At 42.6% G+C, this 27,304-nt stretch overlaps 1 protein-coding gene across 14 annotated transcripts in view; it reads right to left on the reverse strand.

Annotated features, from left to right (window-relative positions):
• SLC4A4 (solute carrier family 4 member 4) overlaps positions 1 to 27,304 on the reverse strand; it is a 328,597-nt gene that overhangs the window by 35,343 nt on the left and 265,950 nt on the right. For all 14 annotated transcript variants that reach the window (XM_075351257.1, XM_075351249.1, XM_075351305.1 and 11 more), the window contains 8 exons: positions 21,118 to 21,251; positions 20,650 to 20,921; positions 16,658 to 16,737; positions 14,812 to 15,003; positions 9,703 to 9,816; positions 8,946 to 9,107; positions 5,827 to 6,005; positions 4,209 to 4,281 (listed from right to left, as the gene is read on the reverse strand). In XM_075351257.1, the coding sequence (XP_075207372.1) occupies positions 4,209 to 4,281; positions 5,827 to 6,005; positions 8,946 to 9,107; positions 9,703 to 9,816; positions 14,812 to 15,003; positions 16,658 to 16,737; positions 20,650 to 20,921; positions 21,118 to 21,251 (1,206 nt within the window). The remainder of the gene's footprint in view (positions 1 to 4,208; positions 4,282 to 5,826; positions 6,006 to 8,945; positions 9,108 to 9,702; positions 9,817 to 14,811; positions 15,004 to 16,657; positions 16,738 to 20,649; positions 20,922 to 21,117; positions 21,252 to 27,304) is intronic.

Consider the following 27,304-nt stretch of genomic DNA (forward strand, 5'->3'; position numbering starts at 1 on the left):
CACATGTCCTAGGTCTGCCCAGTCTTCTGCTCAGTTTCTCCAATCTTCAGATCATCCGGCACACGCTAGGTCTCATGTGGTCACTTGGGGAACCATATACATGATAGGTATCAATGATGAGCGTTGTGCCCCACGTGACCATGTAAGACATAGTCAGCACCAGAAGATCCATCGAAAGCAAGCAAGGGACTAGGTAAAGAGCTGCAGTGGCTGGTAATGGGTAGTCTAGGACAGGTGAGTAAAATTCCTGCCAGCAAAATGGCAGCCATGTGGACAAAAAGTTTAGATACACTAGAACCTCACATTTCTTGGAAATTCATTATGAACAGTATATATACACACTTCTCAGCAATTACATTGCAACACCAAGAAGAAAAAGTCATAGAATTATGAAAATCACAGGATCAACAGACAAGCTGATGTGTAAATGATGGAAAAATAGAAACAAAACTTTCAAAATATCGCAATTTCTTCAGCATGGAGTATGAGTCCCACGTGCTGAAATACACGCACTTACACACCTTGGCTGCTATCAATGAGGTTATAATTGATTGGCAGTTGTTGACCAAATAAATCTCAGATGTGCACAAAGGAAACAAATCCAGAGAGTCTGTAGGCCATGGTAACACATAGGCTGCGCACAATAGTTGAAAAAAAGATACCTGGGACACTTTCATGTTTTCTCACGAAGGCTTTTTCATGGAGTTGCCTACATGGTCTCATTTTCATCAAATAAAACAGCTGGACTCATCACTGAAAATGATAGATCTCCATTCCAGCCTCCATTGCCATTATGCTCTGCACCATGAAAGCCGTTAAGAGTGGTGGTTTGAGGTCAATGGACACCTGTATCTGGACCTTCTGCTTATAACCCAATGTCCTGCAAATGCTTTCTTACATTTTGTGTAGACTCTGTTTGAGGTCTTAGGGCTTGTGCGCACGTTGCGTAATTGCATGCATTTACGCTGTGTCTTTCACTGCAGCGTAAATGCATGCATCCTGCGTCCCCAGCACAATCTATGTAGATTGTGCATGAGACGTGCGCACGATGCTTTTATGAACGCAGCGATTTAGGTGCTAAAATTTTGACCAAAATCCGTGCGTTCATAAAATGAGCATGCCAATTATTCTGTGCGCTATGGATGCAGCCCACTCTGTCTATGGTGGGGGCAGCAGCCAGAGCGCATGAAATTGGCTTTTTACTACAAAAAAACTGCATCCATTACGCAGTGTTTCTGCAGCGATTTGACGCGCACACGTGCTGTCAAATCGCTGCAGCATATTCAGCAGTTGCGTGCGCGTGAGCCCTTAGACTTTTTATGATATTGAATTTCATTTGCAGCACTGAATGGATCACTACGTGCCATTCTTCAAGTTTGACCAGACCACATGGGCATCATCATGACGAGGCTTGTATGAGGGAATGTCACACTGATCTTACTCTCAAAGTATGGTGTGGGGTGGTATAATGGTATGGTAACCGGACCCCTGCAGTTTTCATTCTATGTAAACAGCCCGGTCTTACATTTATTTGGTTGTAGAGCCAATGGTATGGCCATTTCTCCAAAGTGACACAGGATCGATTTTTCAACAAAATAGTGCAGGGCCTCATGTTGCTCGTACTGCAGTGAGGAGTTGGAGTATCTTACATATGTTACTATGGCCTGCAGCATTTCCGGGCTAGACTCCCATAAAGCACATCTGGGACACCACTAGCCAGCAATTGAAAGTGTTTTCAGGTTAGACTATATATATATATATATATATATATATATAGAGAGAGAGAGAGAGAGAGAGAGAGAGATATACATATATATATATATGGCTGGCAAAACTGAGTTTGCAGCACATGACGTTCTTCATAAATTCTTGCGCATGAGCTAATACTGAGAGTCTTGCTGTTTACACAGATACATAGTACATATACGCAGCTGCCAGAGCACAAGAAATGATACATAATATCATAACCTGATGTTCCAGGTTAAGTCAGCTTTCCACAGTATAAAGGTAAACAGCGCTGGAACAGGCAGTTCTCAGTAGTTACAATAATGAAGAAGGAGTATGCATAGGACAGCTCGAAAATAACAGATTAAAGTTCAGTGCAATATGAGCATTAGGTAAAAAGTTCCTTATGTATGTGAGAGGTATATTTTGGGTCACTGTTATAAATGCTGTTATATTGTCCTGACTGTAGGGGACGCAGAGGTCACAGGGTCATGGCGAGACATAGCCCCTCTATGGCATAAAATAAAAGCAGTGCAATGTAAGGTTAACACATAGGTTAAATGCAGTGCAAAGATTTTGCATTCAACCTCAAGGCCTTGGTACAGATTTTGTATAGGGGCCTCTTAGCTCTTGAGGTCTGGTAAGAGCGTCATTGTGACTTGTAGCAGTGAATACTGTACCTTGGTATTTGACTCAGTGCCAATAGATAACGCAAGAGATATGTTATCTATTAAAAAGTAACTTTAGTTTCATATAAATCTGTTTCCAAGAAAATTGATTGCATCCTGTTATCCCTGCATATATCAAGATAGTATATTGTACCCATATACGCTAGAGGAAAATTGGCCATACCCAGGGATTTCAGGTGACTAAGAATGTCCTGACACTTCTCCAACCACAGACGTTAGGAAAAAATGGATTGTGCATATTCTATTTCAACATGTCCAATCCTATGTGCCCACGGAAGATAACCTAAACCTGTGTCTGACACAATTGTCTTGTCCACATTGCCAAAACAAGCCAAGCATGCATGTGTATGGGGGCAGAGACGAATACAGTGAAACCTTGATTTACGAGAACAAACCTCCTGGGAGTGTGCTTGTAAACCAAGTTACTCGTCTGACAAAGCAAAATTTCCCATAGGAAATAATGCAAGCTCAGATAATTCATTCCACAACTTGTTCAATGTCCCATCCTGGTCCCCTATTGTGCCATTCCACACATGCACAAACACGTACAAACACACACACACAAACATATTATGCTCACCTTACCTTCCGTTCCATCGCCGGCCTCCTGGTTCTTGTAGTTCGCCGGTACAGGATGTGTATTGGGCAACCATCGCGGCCGATGCCGGAGCTTCCTCTGCCAGAGCGCTGACATCAAAGGCAGGAGCCGCTTACCTCTGATTGGCTAGCGCGCTGCCTTTGAGTAGCGGCTGTCAGCGGAAATTCCTCCATTGTCGCGATGGTTACCTCATACACATCCTGTCCCGGCAAACTACAAGAACCATGAGGCTGGCGATGGAACGGAAGGTAAGGTGAGCATAATATGTGTTTGTGTCTGTTTGTGTGGACTGCAAGAGCGGGTCAGAGCACGGTGAAAGTACGAACCGGCAGTGTGTGCGGTGAGTATTTGCTCGTACGGCAAAGCTTGCTCGTAAACTGAGTTACAAATTTACAGCAAGCTTTGCTCATATAGCGAAATGCTTGCAAACCGGGTTACTTGTAAACCGAGGTTCCACTGAAACTGTTGGCTAAGGCTATGTGCACACGCTGCGTTTTTTTGACGCTGCGTTTTTGTGCGTTTTTGGCCGCTAAAAACGCACAAAAATGCACCCGCGTCGAAAAAACGTGTCAAAAAAACGCATGCGTTTTTACCGCAATTTGGTACGTTTTTGGCTGCGTTTTGCTGCGTTTTTGATCTCTGCGTTTTGCTGCGTTTTTGCAATGCATTGCATGGGGGGGAAAACGCAGAAAAACGCAGGAAAGAATTGACATGTCCATTTTTATTTTTAAGCTCAAAAACACAGCTGAAATAAACAGTTGTGTGCGATCAGCAAAATTGAAAACTCATAGACTTTGCTGGGGAAGCAAAGTCATGCAGTTATGAGGCCAAAAACGCACCCGAAAAACGCGCAAAAACGCCGCGAAAAACGCACTGTGCGCACATAGCCTAAAATAGCATTTGCCTGACAGCTATTGAAGGTGAATGGGCACCTATAATGTATGGAGAAAAAAAGCAGTAACTACCTTTGGGGACAATTTTTATTTTTTACTTCAATACATGTGTTTGGGGCTAAAAATTATTTTTCCAATTTGGTTTTGTTACAAATTTTGTATGGTTTTGCTTTTCAAGACTGTTTGATTCCCTGCATATCCACCTTTAATGTAGTCTATGGCCATAAATCAGGTGAGAGAAGCTCTGAAAGTGATTGAGAAAAGTGTTATAGGTATAATAAAGTACAAAAACACTTCCTTTACCTTCAATATGGGTGCCATGAACACAGATATACCGGTCAGTAGGAACACGATAATTCCAGTAACTCGTTGCTCTCTGCAAACAATAAACATATTAACTATATGACGTCCTTGAACATTAAAAGCTGAACATTTCTTTTTCTTGTTTACAAAACAAAAATTAAAGTTTAAAGGTAAACTGTCATGTAAAAATATCACCGAAAGATAAGCGTTAATCTGCAGGTTAATAGCTTTCTGTCACTGTGTGGCCGCAGCACTGGGAAGAAATTATACTTATTCCTACTAGCAGCCTCAGGCTTTCAGTCAGGGAGGCGCAGCCAGTGTGGTTTCAGCTACAGCTCACTACATATGAGCATGGCTGTAGTCATACCGCCAGCACTGACTGACAGCAGTCAGTCTGTGCCGAGCGCATGCTTACAGCCATCGCTCACTATGTATGCAGGGAATGAAAACAATTTGCCTCCCTGACTGAAAGCCCAAGGCTACTGCGTGGAATAAAGATCCCGGCAGAGGGACTGTCAGTGCTGCTGCCGCACAGCGTCAGTTTTCATACCTGTAATTTATTTAGAAATATATAGTTTGGTGGTGCTTTGGCAATCATATTAATCAACTGCATTATAGGCAATTTTGCGCCAATTTTCCTAGCCTGATTGCTCATATGAAAACAGGGGTGATCTATATAGTACATATACAATTGGAAGCCATTTGAGATTTAAAGGAGTTGTCTTATTGTCCCAAATGGGTAAAATTGCAAAGTGCTTGTAAAAGCACCGTTCTGTAGAACAAAGGGATTTTAATTTCATTGCTTACTGCTCAATGTCTGTTACCAGCCACGACTGTAATCTGTAAGAACTGGTTGGTTTCCTAGACAAGAAATGTGCTTAATAGCTGTTTGCGTTAGAAGCGCTTCTCAGAAACTCGTTAAATCCAGACAGATCCTCTGCAATTCTACTCCTCCAATGTTGCAAAGGCAAAGCTGTCTCATTTAACACTAGAAGTCCCAGAAATTTTGAGCTCCCCCCTGAAGTCCCGAAAGAGGCTCAAATGACCCTTAGTCCAAACTAACTAAAACTAACTAGAAACTAAATGGCTAAACTCAATGGAAAACAACAAGCTCCTGTGGTGCGACAGTAATGGCCTTAATTACAGAACAAAAGACAGTGATTATGGGATGTTAGCTAAAATCCTTCAGGTCATTCGACCCGCCTCTGGGTTCCAAAGGTAGAAATGTTAAATGACCCCTCTCTGGGACTTCTAGTGTTAACAGCATTAGAGAGCACATAGTTCAAGCCAGTGGCAGAGCCATGGAATTGGTCCAATCTGTCAAACATCAGCAGTACACCGGACCATGGCAATCAGGAAGCTGCAAGGCAGGGGAGCAGTGTGCTCCCGAAGACTAGTTGAGAACCACCTTTAAACTTTCTGTAGGGTCCCAAACTAAATGTATCTTACCCTACATGACAGAGGAAATTTGCACTGTTGACAAGCTAAGGAATTGTTTAAAATGCAATTCTGTAATATTTGACTTGTTATCTATGGGTGTGCCTTAAAAAAAGAAGCCAGACATTCGGGATCTGTAGGCACCATGTATTTACTCTTACATGTGTGTGCTGTACTTTACCTTACTCCCAAGAACTTTGGTTGCTCTCCAGGCGCAGATGTCTCAGTTTCCATTTTCAAGCTGTCAATGTGAGCAATAGAGATGACAGTTGCAGCCACATACCAAGGAAGAGCCATAAAAGAGCACACAATCATAAGAACTGCCACCCAGAACAAGTCCAAGTGATAACCTGCTCCTTTCTGAAATTAGAAAATAAAATAAAAAATCAATAAATGCAAAACATTATTTTTGAGAGATAAACATTGGCAGATGGACATATGTCTGGATCAGTCTTTGGTAACATATTACAGAGGGTCCTATACCATCCAGCCATTGTTTCCTGAATGAAATACCAACATATAACAAGACATACATGATAGGAAACTTGAGCCTTCAGAAAGTGGTGGGTAACAGTATCCATACAATAATCTCAGGTGAACGGATGTTTTTACAGAATGCAAGCGAATCTTAATTGGGACCCAAAGAATTTCAGTATTGATGGGTGGCCCTATATTACTCTTCATCTGTATGTCTTCAAAAGGCTACATGGACTAAATGACCTGGAAAGTGATCTGCTGGAGAAATGGTCCTGTATACTCAGAGCATACATGTCAGTTCCACACTACTTAGCCAGGACAATCCACCTTTCTTTACTCTGACATGAGTAACAAGGCTCACTAGTAACGTTATTGTGCTGCGCTTCATGAACAATGATTAAAACACATGGATATTTGTGTTCTTATCTTTTCGGATAAAAAAGTTAACCATAAAATACATGAAAGGACTAGTTTATAGTGGTCCATTGTTATATTTTATATTTAACTTTTTGTCCTAAATAGAGGTGAGCAAGCCCTTACTTTAAACTTTGGTATTCTAACCGGACGCAGACTTTCCCAAAAAAATCAGTGTTGGGGTTTGGAGTTTGGGAGCTTTATGTATGCTAACCAGTTGCTCAAGCATCGCTGTGCTCGGGTATGCATGATGCTCGGCCAAGTGGGAGCTCTTTGAAGTCTCTGAATGGTTCTCACTACAACAGCGATTTCGGCACATAGTGTGTACAAAAAAATTAAGAAAATACCCTGCCCTCCCTCCCCTATAAATGCTCTGTTTATGGCTGGTTGTTTGTGGATGGAGATCCAAACTGCCTCATCAATGACTTTCAATGAAGTTTGGGTCATGTTTGGTTCCAGAACAGAACTTTATCTAAAGTTCGGCTTCACCTGCAGAACAAGAACTTCCATGCATCCAATCATCTCTAATCCTGAAGATAATAAAGATAACCATACATACAATGTATCCACGTCTATCTATCCATCTATCTATCAAGCAAAAAAAATGAAGCAGCAAAAGCTATACAGTCATGGCTGAAAGTGTTGGCACCCTTGAAATTGTTCCATAAAATGAAGTACTTCTCCCAGAAAAATATTACAATTACACATGTTTTCTTATACACATGTTTATTTCCTGTGGCGTCTCATAGATGCCTCCCATTAATAATCTAGGGCTTAGTGCCAGCTGTGAGCTGTCATTAACCCCTTATTACACCTGACTGCCACCGTACCAGGGCAATGGGGATGAGCTGGGTAAATTTCTAGGATTGTCGCATTTAATTGATTACAGCATTTACAGGTTGCTATTTTTAAGCTGGGGGGGGCCAAATAACCATGGGTCTCCCCAGCCTAAAAATACTAACCCCCAGCTGTCGGCTTTATCATGGCTGGGTATACAAATTAGAGGGGACCGCGCACCGTTTTTTTAATTCTTAAGTTAAAGAATAAAAAAAACTGCATGCATTCCCTCTTATTTTGATACACAGCCAAAAAAAATCACATATCTGAAGGCTGCAGCCTGTAGCAATATACTTTATTTTTGCTGGATATCATAATATGGGGGCACGCTATGCCAATTTTGTAAGTATATTTTTACACCAATATACATACACCTACAGCATCTGCGTTTGCAAACAGTCAGAACACGCTGTCACATAGGGTGGGGCCGCTGTCTGAGTGCAACCAATCAGAGACACTGGGACTGCCGGTGAGTGGGAAAAGAAGTGCTTATGTATGAAGGATAAAGAACAGCCCCGGATGTAGCATTACAGATGTGTGGGACACTGGTAAGTATAACATGCCTGCTACAATCCCCCCATTCCTTCTACTACCATTTTAAAGCGCCGGATTCTGGTCCCCATATACCTCCATCCGGAATCAATTTCGGGCTGGACTTGTTTTTTTTTTTAAACCTGATTGCACCCGCTGATGCCGGATATTTGTGGGTCCGCCCATCACTAGTAATCACCAACAAAGGCCTTTGTATGAAGTATTAAATACATTTCAGTAAGTGTGTTTTCCCCTATGTAATTTCTCATTATAACACATAACTTAACTTATGGACATCTATGGCTAGATTTATTTGCTTCTGTGGCATGTTACTATCATCTAGTGAGAAATTCATGTCAATCGCACCATTACAAAACATAAAAATCACATTTTCTTGCCCACCATTTTTGATCAAAAATCTGTGTCTTTAATCCGCTGTCACAATTTTAGTTTTGGAAATTGAGTTTTAGCTAGTTTCATGACAAAGTCGCAAATTAACTTGACTAAGCGGGTGGTACTATTAATTGCATCTTTAAAGCTTTTACATGTTGATCTTTTGGATTTTTTTTAAATATAGAGCTATCCATTATTTATTATTTTTATTTATTTTTATATACTGTAGTTAGTAAATTATGTTATTAACTGTTTCATACATATTGCTTGCCTATCTTTTCTAATGAATGGATCATGAAAGGACGTAGGTCCAGCTACTTTTCATCACTGGCCTTCAAACAACAAGCTGTAAAATTTTATTTAAGACCAGGGAACAAACATTTCAATGTTTCCTTCACCTGACGCTACCTCATTTTCAGTACATGAAATAAGAACTTCTAGTAGCAATGATGGAGCTGAGGATGAAATTGCAAACTACTGGTGAAATCTCCAGTAATACAACTCTACTGCGTGTATGGAAACAGCGCGGTGTCCGAGCATAAATAAGTCAATGGTGTCTGTAGCGCTCATAAATGTTTCAGCTCTTTCTAATAAAGACGTGAGGGAGCGTAGTTGAGGAATAAAGTAAAACAATCTTGGTAGACAAACCTTAAGCTTGTGTTCCTTCCTGTTGACAATGACACCCGTAATCTGTTGGTCCATGAAGATTAAAATAGTGACAAGCAGAGCTGGGAGGGCTGAAGCAAGGTATACCCACCAAGGGTTTCCTCCAAATGGGGGCACAAACCAGCCTCTGTGAGGACTTGTTGGCTGAAAAGAATGGAAATAATAGTATAAATAGGCAGCTCTGTCATAGATATTTGTATATGTGCAGAACTCATGATATCAGTGTGTTATGTATATTTTGCATAGGAAATTACGTAATTGACACATTAATGTGCCTTTAATTTGGTATGGTAATTAGACTTGTGCATGCAGTTGGATATACAGATTATATTTTTTCTACACCTTGCACTGATTTTAATGCACGTATGTCCAAATAAATAAGTAAGGCCAGTTTTGGTGAACCGATAATCATCGAACCAGGATTCTTATGAATACTTCTTCTCAACTCCGGTATAAGACCATCAAAACCGGCAATCAGTTACTCGATGAATGAGCAAATGCTCATATAAAATCATCGCCCCATATAAACAGGTAATGTGCTACCAATAACATGCTACTATAAGGGCAAAGAACAATTGTATTAACAACATCGCAAGCACAATGTTGGTTGGCCTACCTAAACCCAGCTGATTGGCCTGTATATAGCCAATTGTTTGTATCAACCTGGAGTGGATAATGTAAAAGGTCTATAAGCTTCAGATGCCATATACTATAGCATCAGATATACAGTACCACTTACCTTAAATTCACTAGGAACAATAAGCTTTGGTGTATCAACTCCAACCAGGGCATCAATTCCACAGAAGATAAAAATTGAAAGAATGATGGCAAAGTCACTGATGAGTTTTCTAGCCTAGAATCAAAGACAAATGTTAGTTTAGGACTCATAAAAGAACCAAAGAAAAACATCTAGTATACACCTTAGCCCTGATGAGTAGAAATGAGTGAACATGAAAAGTAAAGTCCGGTGCGCGTACGAAACACAGACTTTACAAAAAAAATAGTCTTTGAGTTCGGAGATCGGGTGCTTTACATATGCTGGCCACTCACTAGGCCATTGCTGTGCTCAGGTACACTCAGTGCTTGGCCCGATGCAGCCTGTTTGCAGTGTTTGAATGGCTCACACTGGGGCCAAAATCAAAGTTATCAGATGAAGTGTGTTCTCCCCCACAAAAATGTAAAAAGTCCGCCCATCCACCCCTGGATTTGGATGTATGTGGGCAGAGATCTGAAGTGCCCAATCAGTGACTTCCATTGGTGTTTAGGTCAAGCCCGGGTCCTGAACCGAACTTTATTTAAAGTCTGTCTGACCCGAATTTCAACAGGTCGGCTCAACTCTACTGATGAGGCATGTGATCATAGGAAACGACTATAGACCATTGTTTGTCCACGTTCTTATGCTCCTCCACGAATAAATGAAGTGAAATTTGGCATTGGTGAGTGCCCTGACTCATATCTATCCAGTATACATCATTTGTTGTATTCACTCCATTAGGAATATTCATATATTTTTTTTAGAATATAATAGAATTGTATCTACATTTTTACTAATATATTTTATTTTTATTATGTTCTGCAATTGGGCGGATAATTTTGGTGTCTAATTGAGAGGGGGTGAAAAATTATGCATGCAATGATTGTAGATGAGTTTGAAAAGATTTTCAAGTTAAACATTATTTATTATTTCCATTTGTTTGATAAGAAAGGTAATAATATTAGCAGGCACGGCATACGTAGAAAAAGGAAATTGAACTGTAGATATACAGTATAAATAAAGCTATAATATTTTATTCTCTTATTTTTCTTTTCCTCAATTTAATTTAACTAAACAAACTTTTCTCACAGTATTAAAAGTCTGAACATTGCATAGTGTTCCCTGTATTCCCTCCTTAACACATTTTCCTACATGTTTTCAGTATTAATATTAGTACACTGCGCCTCTGTCATTTTAGAAAATATACGCTCCACAGGATGTCGTGTTGCTAGAACATTTTCTTTGCTTTTACATCTCCTCTATGCAGCTTTTCTATTTAAGTGACCTCAAAAGTAAAAGTTTAATGTTGGCAAGAATTTGCTTGAGTGAACTTTCTATTACTTGATACTTTAATGAACTGACTACAAGTAATGTCTGTATGCAGGCTTTGTTTCTGAAGCTCCGCACAGCACTGAGTGATCACACACATTTCCGTCTGGCAAAATTGTGGTATCGCTTTCTGGATCACACACAAAAAAAGAACCGGTGCAACTTAAAAGGGTCAACTCATTACAGGGAAAGCTATTGTTAAAGTGGGCGACATGTGCATACTATTTTAGAATTATAGGGAAGAATAGATGTAAAAAGCTTGCTAATATATATATACTTTCAATATAAATCCGGAAGTTTAAATGTAACATTTTGTAGATTCTCTAAAGCTACTTAAACAAATAATATGTGAGAAAATTTCATCCGGTCACACATTTTCCCTGCAGTAGCAGAATTCATTGAGCACTGACACACACATTGATTGGCCAAGTCTATTAGAAGTATAACTAGCTGGCAGATGGGTATCCCTATATATATATATATATATATATATATATATATATATATATATATATATATATATTACATTTTCCCGTCAAAAGTTAGTCTATGACGTTCCCTGAGTCACATGGGGTGTCTATGCAAAATTTTGTGATTGTAAATGTGACAGTGCGGATTCCTTTAGCAGACATAAACACATACACACACACATACATCAGCTTTATATATTATATACTGTATATATATATATATATATATATATATATATATATATACTTTAATAGGGCATAAATACATAAAGGGTTTGTCATGGAGGAACTTTAAAGGGGTGCTCAAGCACCAAGATATTGACGATTTATCCTTAGGAGATAAGTCACCAACATCGGATCGATGGCGGTCCAACACTTTGAACTGCCACCTACAGCTTCATCCACCGGAGGTTGACAACCACAGATCCATGTACTAGGTAGTGGCCATTCTCAGGTATAGCAGCTCAGCTTTTACACAAATGAATATGATCTGCAAGACTTTTAAGGATTCAGTCATCAATATCTTACTTCTGGAAAATCCCTTCAATCTTTTAATATGAATTTTTTATTCAGTGTACCATAGATGGTCACTGTTTTGTATTTAGCTGTATTGTTATGTTAATGAATTAGTTCCTTATGTTGTATTCAGTCTAAAGCCAGGAAACATATAAGGCCACATGCACACATTGAGTATTTGGTGAGGTTTTTACCTCAGTATTTGTAACCAAAACTAGAGTGGGTAAAAAATGAAGAAGTGGTGCCCGTGTTTCTATTATACTTGTTCTCTGATTGTTCCACTCCTGAATTTGTCTTACTGAGTTGAAAAACTCCCCACTAGGTGGCAGCAGAGTAGTGAAGGAGAGACTAAGTCACACTGTAATAGAAAGGCAGCTGAAGTACAGCAGAGAAACTTCAGCTGGCAGTTAACAGGCGAACCACCAGGGGACAATAGAGTAGTCAACAGTCCGCGTCTAGCCAGAAAAGTCAAGTCACTGCAAGGGGAGTATCATAATCAAGTCAGAAAACAGAACTGAGGCAGAAGCTGGGAGATCAGGTATGCAGGGGAAAATAAATACAACAGACAGGAGTGGGAAGTCAGGGACGGGGACAGGCAGACAAACGGGGAAGGGTACAAGTCAGGACACAGTAGCAGGGAGGCAGGACAGATCGGGAACACTCACCAGAGCCACTATACAAGCTGCAAGGCAGAAAAATCCCTGGCACTGAACTGTGATGCCCTGGCAAAACCAGGTAGTCACAGAGGTTGTACAAATCTCTCAGGTACAAAACTCCACCCTCCTTGGCACATTAACACAAAACCACACCCAGGTGCACAACACCAGCCAGTAAAGCCTAGTCACCCCCCCATGACAATAGGGACACACCAGTGCGCGGGACTAGGCGGATGGGAGAACCCACCTAGGGGTCCTGAGGTGTCAGGGGCGGGAACACAACAGAACTGTCCAGACAGTAGTCGAGTACTGACAGTTGAAGTGGAGGAGTGTGAGGTGACAGCGGAGTCAGAGGTTGGGGTGCCTGGGTTACCGAACTAGGTGGCAGACGGCAAGCAGGACCACAGGCGACGGAGATTCGGTCGCGGGAGACCTTAAGTGGACCGGGGCAGAGTTGTAGCCCGCCGGTGCCGACAGCGGGAATCCGGTCCGGAGGTCGTGCACAGTCGGGGTGCCTGGACCCTAGGGCGAGGAAGGTTTCAAGCCCCTTGTCAATTGACCAGCCGGGGACAAGGTTTCAGGCCTTGTTCCACAGTAAGCCCAGAGAGCGAAACAGAAGCCCAACGCAGGGGATAGGGTGTCCGTCAGAACCCACAGAGATCCCAATGGTCAGATTTCGCGGGCCACAGCTCCCAACATACAAAGTATCGGGAGTGGACTTCCCCATTCCAAGCGGAGTTGTCCCATTGAAGACACAAACACTGAGTGCAGGAGGAAGGGACCCCTGTTTGCTACACCAGGGTGTGGGGCCCGAATACACCCGCCGGAGGCAACCAGTCACTGGCAATTTGGTTTACCACTGGACTCTTCTTTAGAACTGTGACACCATCCATCCCCAGTCCAACCCTGCATGACACTCTCCGCAGCCACCACTCCTGTTCACCTGGGCCCCGGGACTACACCTCCCCTACCTGTGGAGGGGATTCCATCCTGCTGCCCCGCTCCATCAGCCCCAGGCGTTCCATCACCAGGCAGCGGTGGTGCTACCAACTCTCACCGCAACCCACGGGTGGCGTCACTGACAAACCAATCCCCTGTAAATACCCCCCTTCCTACGGTTGTGAAGACGGACGGCAGTACGAGCCCGGGTCCGGCTACCACTCGAGCCACAGTAATGAACCCGAATCCGAGCAGCCCCTGCAGCGGCCCGGCCCCCGTCCGCAACAGAACCATAGGTAGAGAGGCAAAATATAGTGTCCTGGGATACAGAACGAGGCAAGGGAAGTTAAGCCCTGACATGACTATGGGTGTAACCACAGTGAGGAAAAGCTGGCCTGGATCATGACAGCAGCCTTATAGTCCATATTTCAGGAAAAAAACATGCAGAAGGTCCTGATTTTGGCTTACTGAGGTAAAAAAAACTCACCCAATGTTCAACAAGGCCTTAAAGTCCATATTTCAGGAAACAACATGCAGAAGGTGGAATTTATTATATGCATTTTTGTGTGACATCTTTTATGTTAACAACATATTTTTACGTGGGTGCTTTTTGTTCCTAACTTGTCAATTTGGCACATCATGTCAGATTTTGTGAAATGGACAACATCAATTCATTTTCCTTAACACTTGGTTTGCAGTAGAGCAAAGTTTTGAGACTTTAAACAAAAAGATCACAAATGTATTTGGCATGCTGTTATTTTCCAAGCTCTCTCTTCCCCACAGAGAAGACAACTGATGTGCAGTAAAAACAGACATAAAAGTGTGTTAAATCTGCCAAAAAAGTTGTAAATTCTGCCAAATTAATGGAGCAAACACAATTATATATTCTCCTTCTGAACTTTAAACAGACGCATCGATAAGGTGATCATGAAAGGTAAACTGGAAAAGTAGCCGTCCTTGGCTTCCCTGTACAGAATTGACAGGTACACTTCAAACACAATTTTTGGCAGATAGAACAATATGTCAGCTCCTTTTTATGGACTGTTTCGAGGCTTAAAATGCTGAGGGATTTTTTTTTTCTGCCAAGCATAGATGATAGCCATCAGAGGGCAATTACTCTTCACACATTATTGTATGCAGACTTATCTTAATATTTTTATTAACTCCTGAAGCGAGATACTCACTGTAGTTGGGAAATAGCGGCTGGTTTTGAATTTTTTCAGAGCCATAGAGCACGTGTATGTGCCAAAGAACAAGATGAAGGACATCAAAGTGATATCAGGGACATATTTGCAGTTGTTGCCAACCAGTTGGCCACCATACTTCACACATTGTTTCTTTGTTAGTGAAGACCAAACAATCGTACCGTTGAGATGCTGCAAACAAAGTGTATAAAATTATATAAGATATAATATCTACTATATACAAATCACCATGGATTTTATCTTAAGCTCAGTATTAAAAATTCAGATGTAGTGGTTTGTCAACAGAAATGTAACCTCAAGTTCCAAGCTCAGATGTAAACAATTTAAAAGGTGTAACATGGCCCCAATACATCATTTATAGTACAACTTGGGATTTCTGCACCTACTCCACTTATTGTAAGAAAGACTATGATTTCTAAAAGTATCATGCAACAATAAGGGGTACTTTGCACACTACGACATCGCAAGCCGATTGTAGCGATGCCAAGCGCGATAGTCCCGGCCTCCATCGCACATGTGATATCTTGTGATAGCTGCCGTAGCAAAAATTATCGCTACGGCAGCTTCACATGCACTTACCTGCCCTGCGACGTCGCTCTGGCCGGCGAACCGCCTCCTTCCTAAGGGGGCGGGTCATGCAGTGTCACAGCGACGTCACATGGCAGGCGGCCAATAGAAGCAGAGGGGCGGAGATGAGCGGGACGTAAACATCCCGCCCACCTCCTTCCTTCCTCATTGCAGCCGGGATGCAGGTAAGGAGATGTTCCATGCTCCTGCGGCTTCATACACAGCGGTGTGTGCTGCTGCAGGAACGAGGAACAACATCGTACCTGTCGCTGCAGCGACATTATGGAAATGCCTGACACTACACCGATCATACAATTTCGACACTTTTGCGCTCGTTAATCGTAGTAAAAAGGATTCACATACTCCGATGTCGACAACGACGCTGGATGTGCGTCACTTTTGATTTGACCCCACCGATATCGCAGCTGCAATGTCGTAGTGTGCAAAGTACCCCTAAGTGTCAGTGTCATAGAATTAAAATGAAGCAAGAAAGACATGTTCTCCATTCAATATCTCCTAGGCACAGTCCAGGAAAAGACAGAATGACTATTAGTGGGGATCATAGCAGCTAAAACTACCCAGTCGACAAATGAAAAGATTGGCAGATTGGTAAAGTCCTTTAAGCAACAATGTATGACTCTTTACCAAGTAAGCAGTCTTGGCAAAAGGAGTTATGAGAGGCCAATTTGGTGTTACTAGGCTTTCTAAATAGACACTGCTATTGAGAATTCTCATTGTATGAAACTGGTATAGTTAGACAGCATGAAGATAAAAAAGTCTGTAATTACGGTAATTAGCTATTTCTATCAGAGCCTGGCTGAGTAGGTGCATTAGCTACATTCCAAGCTCAGGAGTCAACTCTTGTGATTCCAGCCATTGATTTCAATACAGCAATTAGCTGCTCACTTCCCTCACCCTCTATCTCAGCTCCTGACATGTTATCAGTCATGCAAAATCCCAATCCCCTAGGCCCCCACTAGAGTTTTCAGTTTTCATTTCAGTTATGTTCTTGACAAATGTCCTGTTATCTCTATATGTAAATAAAGTGATCGCAGTGTATATTTTAGAACAAGAATTGAGAGACCATTAATGTGGAATAAGCCCAGCAGCTGGATGAAGCTACTAAACCAGAACTGTCACTCAAGGAGGAGTGCCCGCCCCCCCTCCCAGCCACAAGGAAGTAATTAGACAGGAAAGCTGTGTGCTGCTCAAGACACTACTTGTGAATACCCCTTTAATAAAATAGAGGAGTACTCACTGGATCCTCAGTGGTGGCAAAGGTGGTGGAAAGGATGTCATAAGGTGATCCTGTTGTTTCATTAAATAGCGAACTGTTACCTGAAAAGAAAAAGGTGCTTTAATATGATTGCAGAAAATGACTATAGAACTAAATTAACAAATCATTACCAACCATTTGCTGATATATATCAGGGCTTTGTGTTTGGTGCATGCATTGCAAGATTTCCCCGTTGTATACAGAGCCTTAATTGTTTTCATTCTCTCACAACACAATGTGGCAGAAAACACGTAATTCATAGTGACTATTGTAAGCTCTTTCTGAATCTTTTCTCATAGTTCATCTAAATAAACTCAATATTGTTATGGAACAAACATTTTTTCCCATAAATTGGAAAGAGGGATTTTCTTTTTCTAGAATAATGAACAATAATGTATGATTTATAAATATAAACAACAGAAAACAAAATTCTTTTCTACGCTTACAATAAATTTAGATTTGATACTTGTATTAAAAATTTAAGACATTAAGTCAAATTTCCCAGAATGATTTTTTATTTAATATACTCATCTGTTATTGCTATCGCTGAAGTGACTAAGCTAACAAGATGGTTCTCAGCAGAAAAATCATACTATCGAAATAATTTCTGATTTTGACTAGTGATGAGTGAGCACTGTCATGCTCACGTTCTCCATGCTCCTAACTAGTGATGAGTGAGCACTACCAAACTCGGGTGCTCAGTATTCATAGCTAGTGATGAGCGAGCATTACCATGCTCGGAAGCTCAGTACTCATAACTAGTGATGAGCGAGCACTACCATGCTCGGGTGCTTGGTACTCGTAACTAGTGATTAGTGAGCACTATCATGCTCAGGTTCTCCATACTCATAACAAGTGATGAGTGAGCACTACCATGCTCGGGTGCTCAGTATTCATAGCTAGTGATGAGCGAGCACTACCATGCTCGGGTGCTCGATACTTGTAACTAGTGATGAGTGAGCACTACCATGCTCGGGTGCTCGATACTTGTAACTATTGATGAGCGAGCATTACCATGCTTGGGTGCTCGGTATTCATAACTAGTGATGAGCGAGCATTACCATGCTAAGATGCTCGATACTCGTAACTAGTGATAAGCGAGCACTACCATGCTCAGGTGCTCGGTACTTGAAACTAGTGATGAGCAAGCACTACCATGCTCGGAAGCTTGGTACTTGTAACTAGTGATGAGTAAACACTATCATGCTCAGGTTCTCCATACTCATAACTAGTGATGAGGGAGCACTACCATGCTCAGATACTCGATACTCGTAACTAGTGATGAGCGAGCACTACCATGCTCAGGTGCACAGTACTCGTAACTAGTGATGAGCGAGCACTACCATGCTCAGGTGCACAGTACTCGTAACTAGTGATGAGCGAGCACTACCATGCTCAGATGCTCGATACTCGTAACTAGTGATGAGCGAGCACTACCATGCTCGGGTGCTTGGTACTTGTAACTAGTGATGAGCCAGCACTACCATGCTCGGGTGCTCGGTATTCGTAACTAGTGATGAGGGACCACTACCATGCTCAGATGCAACTAGTGATGAGCGAGCACTGCCATGCTCGGGTGCTTGGTACTCGTAACTAGTGATGAGAGAGCACTACCATGCTCGGGTTCTCAGTATTCATAACAAGCAGTCGGACGCTTGGACGGGCTTGACTCATGTACAGAGTATAATGGAAATCAATGGGGAACTCCAGTATTTTTCCCGAAGATCTTCCAGCAAAATGCTTGAGTTTCCCATTGACTTCCATTATATTGGTACACAAGTCAAGCCCAAGAGAACAACACTTTCAGAAAACAAGGTAGTATACAGAAGGCACTAATGACATGGAAAAGAGCGAGGTGGAAAAATATACAGGAGACCATCCTGTCCTGAGCAGCATGATCACAGGCCTAGTTTGTCCTTTGCTATGTGCCCCTTTTTGTTATTTTGCCACTGAAGTAGGAAAGTTGTCGTCTCCCACAAAGTCCTTTTAATTTGCAACGTTACTATGAGTGTGTGTGATCTTTATGTCTACACAGGATTACTAGATGTACTGGTTTCATTCCTATTTGCATATTTCTGAAAGTGTTGTCCAGGATTCTTAAATAATAGGCAAAGGGCAGCACAGGTGTAAAAATGATTAAACATCCTTCAATCTCCAGTTGATGCAATGCTACCATTCTGGTGGTAACTAATGGACCTCTAGTGATGGTGTCATGTCAATAATTTTGTGACTGCTGCAGCCAATCATTATCAGCAGTCATGTGTTGAACATACAACCATTATAGCTGAGGACATTGAATTGCTGTAGCGGTCACATCCATGACGTATTTAAGTCTTCACTAAGTGAGAAATGGCCATTTAAAATATTAAAAGTGGGCCATTTCTTGGTCCTTTCCAGATTTGAGTGTGGATGTCGCGGGCGGAGGAGGGGACGCTGCGCTCTCCCACTGCTCGGGTCCGGCTGCTACTGCCGTTGCTCGGTGGCTCGAGCGATGGGCCGGATCCCGGGGACTCGAGCGGCGCTCCTTGCCCGTGAGTGAAAAGGGGTGGTTTGGTTTTGGGGATATTGTCCGTGACGCCACCCACGGTTGTGGTGATTGTGGGGAGCAGCTTTGGTTGTTAATCCTCCCCTCCGTGGGTAGGGGGGTTGGTTGTCCCGGGGCCCGGTCATGGGGTAGGGATTGATGACAGGCGGGTTGCGGGGCCTGATGAGGTGCAGGGTCGTGGGGGCAGCGCTGTGCCGCACGGCACGGAGGTACTCACTCAGCCCAATGATGATGACACAGTTCACGGTAAACAAACGGCTGGATGCACGGGTCCCTCGGACGGCTGCGGTGTTGTTGCTCCCGGCAGGTTAGCGGTGACTGTCTTTTCCCTGCACCTACGCTGTCTGTACGGTTTCGATGGGTTCCCACCGGTAACCCGCTCCCCGACTCGGATGGGAGCCGGAGGAGCCCCTTTTGCCCGCAGGCGCTAGCCCTGAGAAACGGTTGCCTTGGCGGTGGCGGTGTCTCTCTCACTAGGTTGGACTGTTGCCTTCTCTCGGGACTTGACTGTTTGGAAACCCAGGAGGTCCCCTTCACTAACGGATTCAGCAAATTCACGGCGACTCCTAGCCTTGCCGGGGTCCGAAAGACCCCTGCCACTGGTGCTGGCTTCTCTTTGTGTACCGGTCCGGTACCGCCGGGCCACCACCCGTCCACGGTCCTTACGGTAGACTCCAATCGGCCACTCCTGCAGACGGTCACCACCATCTGCCAACCTTGCTGATCTGTCCGGGCCACACATCCGGACCAACTTCAGGCTGTTTTGCTGTCCCTTTTCTCTTTATACTTTTACTACTCCAACTGCTCTCTTTCCTTTCCAAACTCTATCTGCCTGGTTTTTCCGCCTCCAGGACTGTGAACTCCTCGGTGGGCGGGACCAACCGCCTGGCCCACCCCCTGGTGTGATCATCAGCCCCTGGAGGAAGGCAACAAGGGTTTTGTGTCTGACTTCGGTGTGCCTGCTGGGAGTGTGGGGTGTTGTGGTGTTGTTCTCTGTGGCCCCTGGCTTGTCCAGGGCGCCACATGGACATCCCATCCATTATTCATCTGACTGCTGCAGCCAATCACTGGCCTTAGAGTTGAATATTTTTATGTAGGGTGCATGACCACTGGGGCCAGTGATTAGCTGCAGCTGTCAGGTTAATGATGAATGGCATTTCATTTTAGAGCTAGACAGATGGATTCAGAGGGTAAGTAACACTTAACTATTTTATAACATATCTAACTCGTTTCCCACTATTTCAAATTTTTAGAAACAACAAAAACACAAGCCCGATTTTTAAAAGCCTGGGCAATCCCTTAAAATAAGTAGTAAATTGCATTCATTGTGTGTTACTATATACAGTAGCTCCATTAGCTGGATAGATCTAATTATTAAGCAACATTTAAGCTCTCAGCAATTCATAAACAAGAAGATTTTAATGCTTACTTGGGTCTGGTGGAAGGCAAGCACAATTAAACAGGGTGACATCACCCACCCTGTAATGGGAGTTGATTGGGTAATAATCCGTAAAGTGGATCATCTTCTTAAAAGCATCGTAAATGAAGATGAAGCTGATGAGACAGGCAAACCCTTCTTCTGTAAAACGTGTGAAGTACTTGACAAGTGAGCTAGCGTCCGTGGCCACTAGGATGAGGCATAAGAAAGCTGACCACAGGCCAATCCATAAGCGGAACTCCAAATAATTAAATTCATTATCTCTGGAAAAGAAAACTATGAATGAGGTCATCTGATAAGAAGAACACAATAAAGCATTTTAATATGGAGGATACCAATCAGAAAATACCTAAGACTACAAATTACTAGTTATATGGGACATTTATCACTCCTGCAGTTCTCATGATCACTATCGATATTCTACAGAGATTGTTGGAGAGCATGATAATGGTGACTTACTTGCTAAAGTTGAATAAAAGCCTCTCAAAGACAAGGACGGGGCCCGTACTACTCAGAATTGTTAGCGGTTGGCCAGCAAAAAGGCAAAAAGCAGCACCAGAAACTGCAGTGCCCAGGAAGCTCTCCAGAACACCCTGGAAAAGAAGAATATCATCTGAAGGCACATACATTTACTTATCATCACTTAAGAAGCTTTGGAAATAAGAAGTACTTTGTTTTGTTACTAATGGGTCATTCTAAATGACAACAGAAAGTGACAAACATTGATTTACTGCCACCAAAAGATAACCATCCAAATAGTAGCTAGCCACGTTTAATATACTTGGTAACAACTATTATAATAAATAAAATCGTCTTTTATAAGACATGATCAGGCCGGCACAGGTCTCTGGAGTTATCTTGGCCCACTCCTCCATGCAGCTCTTCTCCAAGTTATCTAGGTTCTTTGGGTGTCTCATGTGGACTTTAATCTTGAGCTCCTTCCACAAGTTTTCAATTGGGTTAAGGTCAGGAGACTGACTAGGCCACTGCAACACCTTGATTTTTTCCCTCTTGAATCAGGTCTTGGTTTTCTTGGCTGTGTGCTTTGGGTCGTTGTCTTGTTGGAAGATGAAATGACGATCCATCTTAAGATCCTTGATGGAGGAGCGGAGGTTCTTGGCCAAAATCTCCAGGTAGGCCGTGCTACCGATCTTCCCATGGATGCGGACCAGATGGCCAGGCCCACAGCATGATGCTGCCACCACCATGCTTGACTGTAGGGATGGAATTCTTGCGGTCGTATGCAGTGCCATCCAGTCTCCAAACGTCACGTGTGTGGTTGGCACCAAAGATCTCGATCTTGGTCTCATCAGACCAGAGAACCTTGAACCAGTCTGTCTCAGAGTCCTCCAAGTGATCATGAGCAAACTGTACACGAGCCTTGACATGACGCTTTGAAAGTAAAGGTACCTTACGGGCTTGTCTGGAACGGAGACCATTGCGGTGGAGTACGTTACTTATGGTATTGACTGAAACCAATGTCCCCACTGCCATGAGAGCTTCCCGGAGCTCCTTCCTTGTTGTCCTTGGGTTAGCCTTGACTCTTTGGACAAGCCTGGCCTTGGCACGGGTGGAAACTTTCAAAAGCTGTCCAGGCCGTGGAAGGCTAACAGTAGTTCCATAAGCCTTCCACTTCCGGATGATGCTCCCAACAGTGGAGACAGGTAGGCCCAACTCCTTGGAAAGGGTTTTGTACCCCTTGCCAGCCTTGTGACCCTCCACGATCTTGTCTCTGATGGCCTTGGAATGCTCCTTTGTCTTTCCCATGTTGACCAAGTATGAGTGCTGTTCACAAGTTTGGGGAGGGTCTTAATTAGTCAGAAAAGGCTGGTAAAAGAGATAATTAATCCAAACATGTGAAGCTCATTGTTCTTTGTGCCTGAAATACTTCTTAATACTTTAGGGGAACCAAACAGAATTCTTGTGGTTTGAGGGGTTGAATAATAAATGACCCTCTGAATAAACTTTTCACAATTTAAAAAAAAAATAAAAAAAGAAATAACATTCTTTTTTGCTGCAGTGCATTTCACACTTCCAGGCTGATCTACATTCCAAATGTCACAATGCCAAGTTAATTCCGAATGTGTAAACCCCTGCTAAATCTGCAGGGGGTTGAATACTACTTGTAGGCACTGTATATATTAATCTAGAGCAATATAGTAGACCCTTATTGGAGCTAACATAAAATACATGGCTGCTACAATCATGATTGAATGGACAAAAAAATAATCTGGTTGTTGGAACGGGTGTATCACAAAAATGTAAATGTATACAGTTAGGTCCAGAAATATTTGGACAGTGACACAAGTTTTGTTATTTTAGCTGTTTACAAAAACATGTTCAGAAATACAATTATATATATAATATGGGCTGAAAGTGCACACTCCCAGCTGCAATATGAAAGTTTTCACATCCAAATCGGAGAAAGGGTTTAGGAATCATAGCTCTGTAATGCATAGCCTCCTCTTTTTAAAGGGACCAAAAGTAATTGGACAAGGGACTCTAAGGGCTGCAATTAACTCTGAAGGCGTCTCCCTCGTTAACCTGTAATCATTGAAGTAGTTAAAAGGTCTGCGGTTGATTACAGGTGTGTGGTTTTGCATTTGGAAACTGTTGCTGTGACCAGACAACATGCGGTCTAAGGAACTCTGAATTGAGGTGAAGCAGAACATCCTGAGGCTGAAAAAAAAGAAAAAATCCATCAGAGAGATAGCAGACATGCTTGGAGTAGCAAAATCAACAGTCGGGTACATTCTGAGAAAAAAGGAATTGACTGGTGAGCTTGGGAACTCAAAAAGGCCTGGGCGTCCACGGATGACAACAGTGGTGGATGATCGCCGCATACTTTCTTTGGTGAAGAAGAACCCGTTCACAACATCAACTGAAGTCCAGAACACTCTCAGTGAAGTAGGTGTATCTGTCTCTAAGTCAACAGTAAAGAGAAGACTCCATGAAAGTAAATACAAAGGGTTCACATCTAGATGCAAACCATTCATCAATTCCAAAAATAGACAGGCCAGAGTTAAATTTGCTGAAAAACACCTCATGAAGCCAGCTCAGTTCTGGAAAAGTATTCTATGGACAGATGAGACAAAGATCAACCTGTACCAGAATGATGGGAAGAAAAAAGTTTGGAGAAGAAAGGGAACGGCACATGATCCAAGGCACACCACATCCTCTGTAAAACATGGTGGAGGCAACGTGATGGCATGGGCATGCATGGCTTTCAATGGCACTGGGTCACTTGTGTTTATTGATGACATAACAGCAGACAAGAGTAGCCGGATGAATTCTGAAGTGTACCGGGATATACTTTCAGCCTAGATTCAGCCAAATGCCGCAAAGTTGATCGGACGGCGCTTCATAGTACAGATGGACAATGACCCCAAGCATACAGCCAAAGCTACCCAGGAGTTCATGAGTGCAAAAAAGTGGAACATTCTGCAATGGCCAAGTCAATCACCAGATCTTCACCCAATTGAGCATGCATTTCACTTGCTCAAATCCAGAATTAAGACGGAAAGACCCACAAACAAGCAAGACCTGAAGGCTGCGGCTGTAAAGGCCTGGCAAAGCATTAAGAAGGAGGAAACCCAGCGTTTGGTGATGTCCATGGGTTCCAGACTTAAGGCAGTGATTGCCTCCAAAGGATTCGCAACAAAATATTGAAAGTAAAAATATTTTGTTTGGGTTTGGTTTATTTGTCCAATTACTTTTGACCTCCTAAAATGTGGAGTGTTTGTAAATAAATGTGTACAATTCCTACAATTTCTATCAGATATTTTTGTTCAAACCTTCAAATTAAACGTTACAATCTGCACTTGAATTCTGTTGTAGAGGTTTCATTTCAAATGCAATGTGGTGGCATGCAGAGCCCAACTCGCGAAAATTGTGTCACTGTCCAAATATTTCTGGACCTAACTGTATATGCATATATAGACTGTATGTGTTATGTGTATGTGCGTATTTTATATATGCCGGTGGCCTTGTAGGCGTATGCATGCACAAAATGTGTATAATGTATATATATATATATATATATATATATATACGCATATACATATACAGTGTATCATAAAAGTGAGTACACCCCTCACATTTTTGCAAATATTTTATTATTTCTTGCCATGGGGCAACACTGAAGATATGACACATTGATACATTGTAAAGTAGTCAGTGTACAGCTTGTACAACAGTGTAATTTTGATGTGTCCCTAATAACTCAACACAGAGCCATTAATATCTAAACCACTGGCAACAAACATGAGTACACCCCTAAGTGAAAATGGCCAAAATGTGCCCAATTAGCTATTTTCTCTCCCCAGTGTCATGTGACTGCTTAGTATTACAATATTTCAGCTGTGACTGGGAAACAGGTATATTAAATTTGGTGTTATTGCTCACACACTCTCATACTGGTCACTGAAAGTTCAACATGGCACCTCAGGGTAAAACATTCTCTGAAGATCTGAAGAAAAAAAAGAATGGTTGCTCTACATAAAGAATGCCTTGGCTTATAAGAAGATTGCCAATATCCTGATGCTGAGTTCAGCATAATGGCCAAGACCATACAGCGGTTTGCCATGGTTGACGAAGCTGATTGCACATGCCCAGCGTCATATCCAGAGGTCGTCTTTTCAAAATAGATGAATTACTGCTGCCTGCATTGCAGCAGAGCTTAAAGGAGTGGGAGGTCAGCCTGTCAGTGCTCAGACCATACGCCGCACACTGCATCAAATTGATCTGCATGGCTGTCATCCCATACGGAAGCCTGTTTTAAAGATGATGCACAATAAAGCCTGCAAACAGTTTACTGAAAACAAGCAGACTAAGGACATGGAGAGTGCGAGGTACTGAAGTAAAGGGAGGCGACTGAAGATAAGTGTGGCATAGTTTTAACACAATCTCATAGTGGTGATAACTGTAACTGTTTAATTTCATTAGGGATTTGTTGTCTGTGTTTGTCTGGGGTACTGTGAAAAAGCAAAAAAAAAAAAAAAAAAGTGTGTCTAGTGATTTAGTCAGTAGTATTAGCCACACCTGTTTCTAGAAGCTTCTAGCAGCTTCTAGTAGTCCTTGTAGAACTATATAAACCAGCCAGAGCTAGCGAGGTGCTGAGAGTGCGAGGTACTGAAGTAAAGGGAGGCGACTGAAGATAAGTGTGGCATAGTTTTAACACAATCTCATAGTGGTGATAACTGTAGCTGTTTAAGAAGAGAAGAGTCGCCGTAAGCTGATCGATTGCTGGGACTTGCCGGGTCTCGCTGTTTGAGGACATCGCAAAACCTTTCGCCTGTCATACGCTACATCAGCATTATGGAAGAGAAGAAAATCCACATGGTCACCTGCAACACATGCTACATGTCTACGGATCTGCCGCACAAGAAATTCAACTTCACCTGTCAAAAGTGCAAACTTGTTGCCCTCTTAGAGGAAAAGGTGCGGGGACTGGAAGAAAGAATAGCAACTTTGAAGCTAATTAAAGAACATGAGGACTTCTTGGACGAGGCAGAAGCAACAATTCAGGATATGGAAAGTGAGAAAAGCTTCAGAACACATACAGAGGCTGAAAAGTGGACACATGTGACCAAAAGAAGCCAGCGGATCAAGTGGTCGGCACCACCCACACAGCTTAGCAACCAATATGAAGCCCTCATGCTGGAGAACGAAAATGGCACAGCTCAGGATGATACCGTCTCTACAGGAGAAGACACAGTATCATCAAAAGAAGTTACTTTGTCAACAAAAGCAGAAACAAAAGACACTCAAAAGCACTCAGGAGCAACAAGCAGTGCGTCCAGAAAGAAAAGAAGAGTGGTAGTTATGGGCGACTCACTACTAAGAGGCACGGAGGCAACTATCTGCAGGCCGGACATAACCGCACGAGAAGTATGCTGCCTCCCTGGAGCAAAAATCAAGGATGTGGCCAACAGGATACCAACTATCCTCGGATCCAAGGACGAATACTCGTTCCTATTGATACATGTAGGAACAAACGACACGGCAAGAAATGATCTGCCAACTATTTGTGAAGACTTTGAAATTCTGGGGAAGAAAATAAAGGAACGGAACGTACAGGTTGTTTTCTCATCAATCCTCCCAGTCGATGGCCATGGTGTCAGAAGATGGAATAGGATACTAGATTTGAACAACTGGCTACGACGGTGGTGCAGGCAGCAAGGATTTGGATTCTTAGACCATGGAGTGAATTACCTCTACGATGGACTTCTCGCAAGAGACGGGATACACCTCACAAAACCTGGGAAACACACGTTCGCCAGAAGGCTTGCCACACTCATCAGGAGGGCTTTAAACTAGAAGAAGAGGGGATGGGAGAAAAAACAGCAGACAAGAACATGCAGCAGAAGGACAAACTAATCAAGGATACTAGATGCCGTAAAGAGGACCCAAGACAGGGTACTAAGAAGGAAGCTGAGAAAAGGGGAGCAAAACTTCTTTCCTGCATGCAGACCAATGCAAGAAGCCTGACCAATAAGATGGAGGAATTGGAGCTGGTAATGTATGAGGAGAAATACGACATAGTAGGAATAACTGAGACATGGTTAGATGATAGTTATGACTGGGCGGCTAACCTGCAAGGATATGAATTGTTTAGGAGGGATCGTAAAAAAAGGAAAGGGGGTGG

The sequence above is a fragment of the Anomaloglossus baeobatrachus genome, chromosome 1 (genome assembly GCF_048569485.1).
Source record: "Anomaloglossus baeobatrachus isolate aAnoBae1 chromosome 1, aAnoBae1.hap1, whole genome shotgun sequence".
Taxonomy (NCBI): Eukaryota; Metazoa; Chordata; class Amphibia; order Anura; family Aromobatidae; genus Anomaloglossus; species Anomaloglossus baeobatrachus.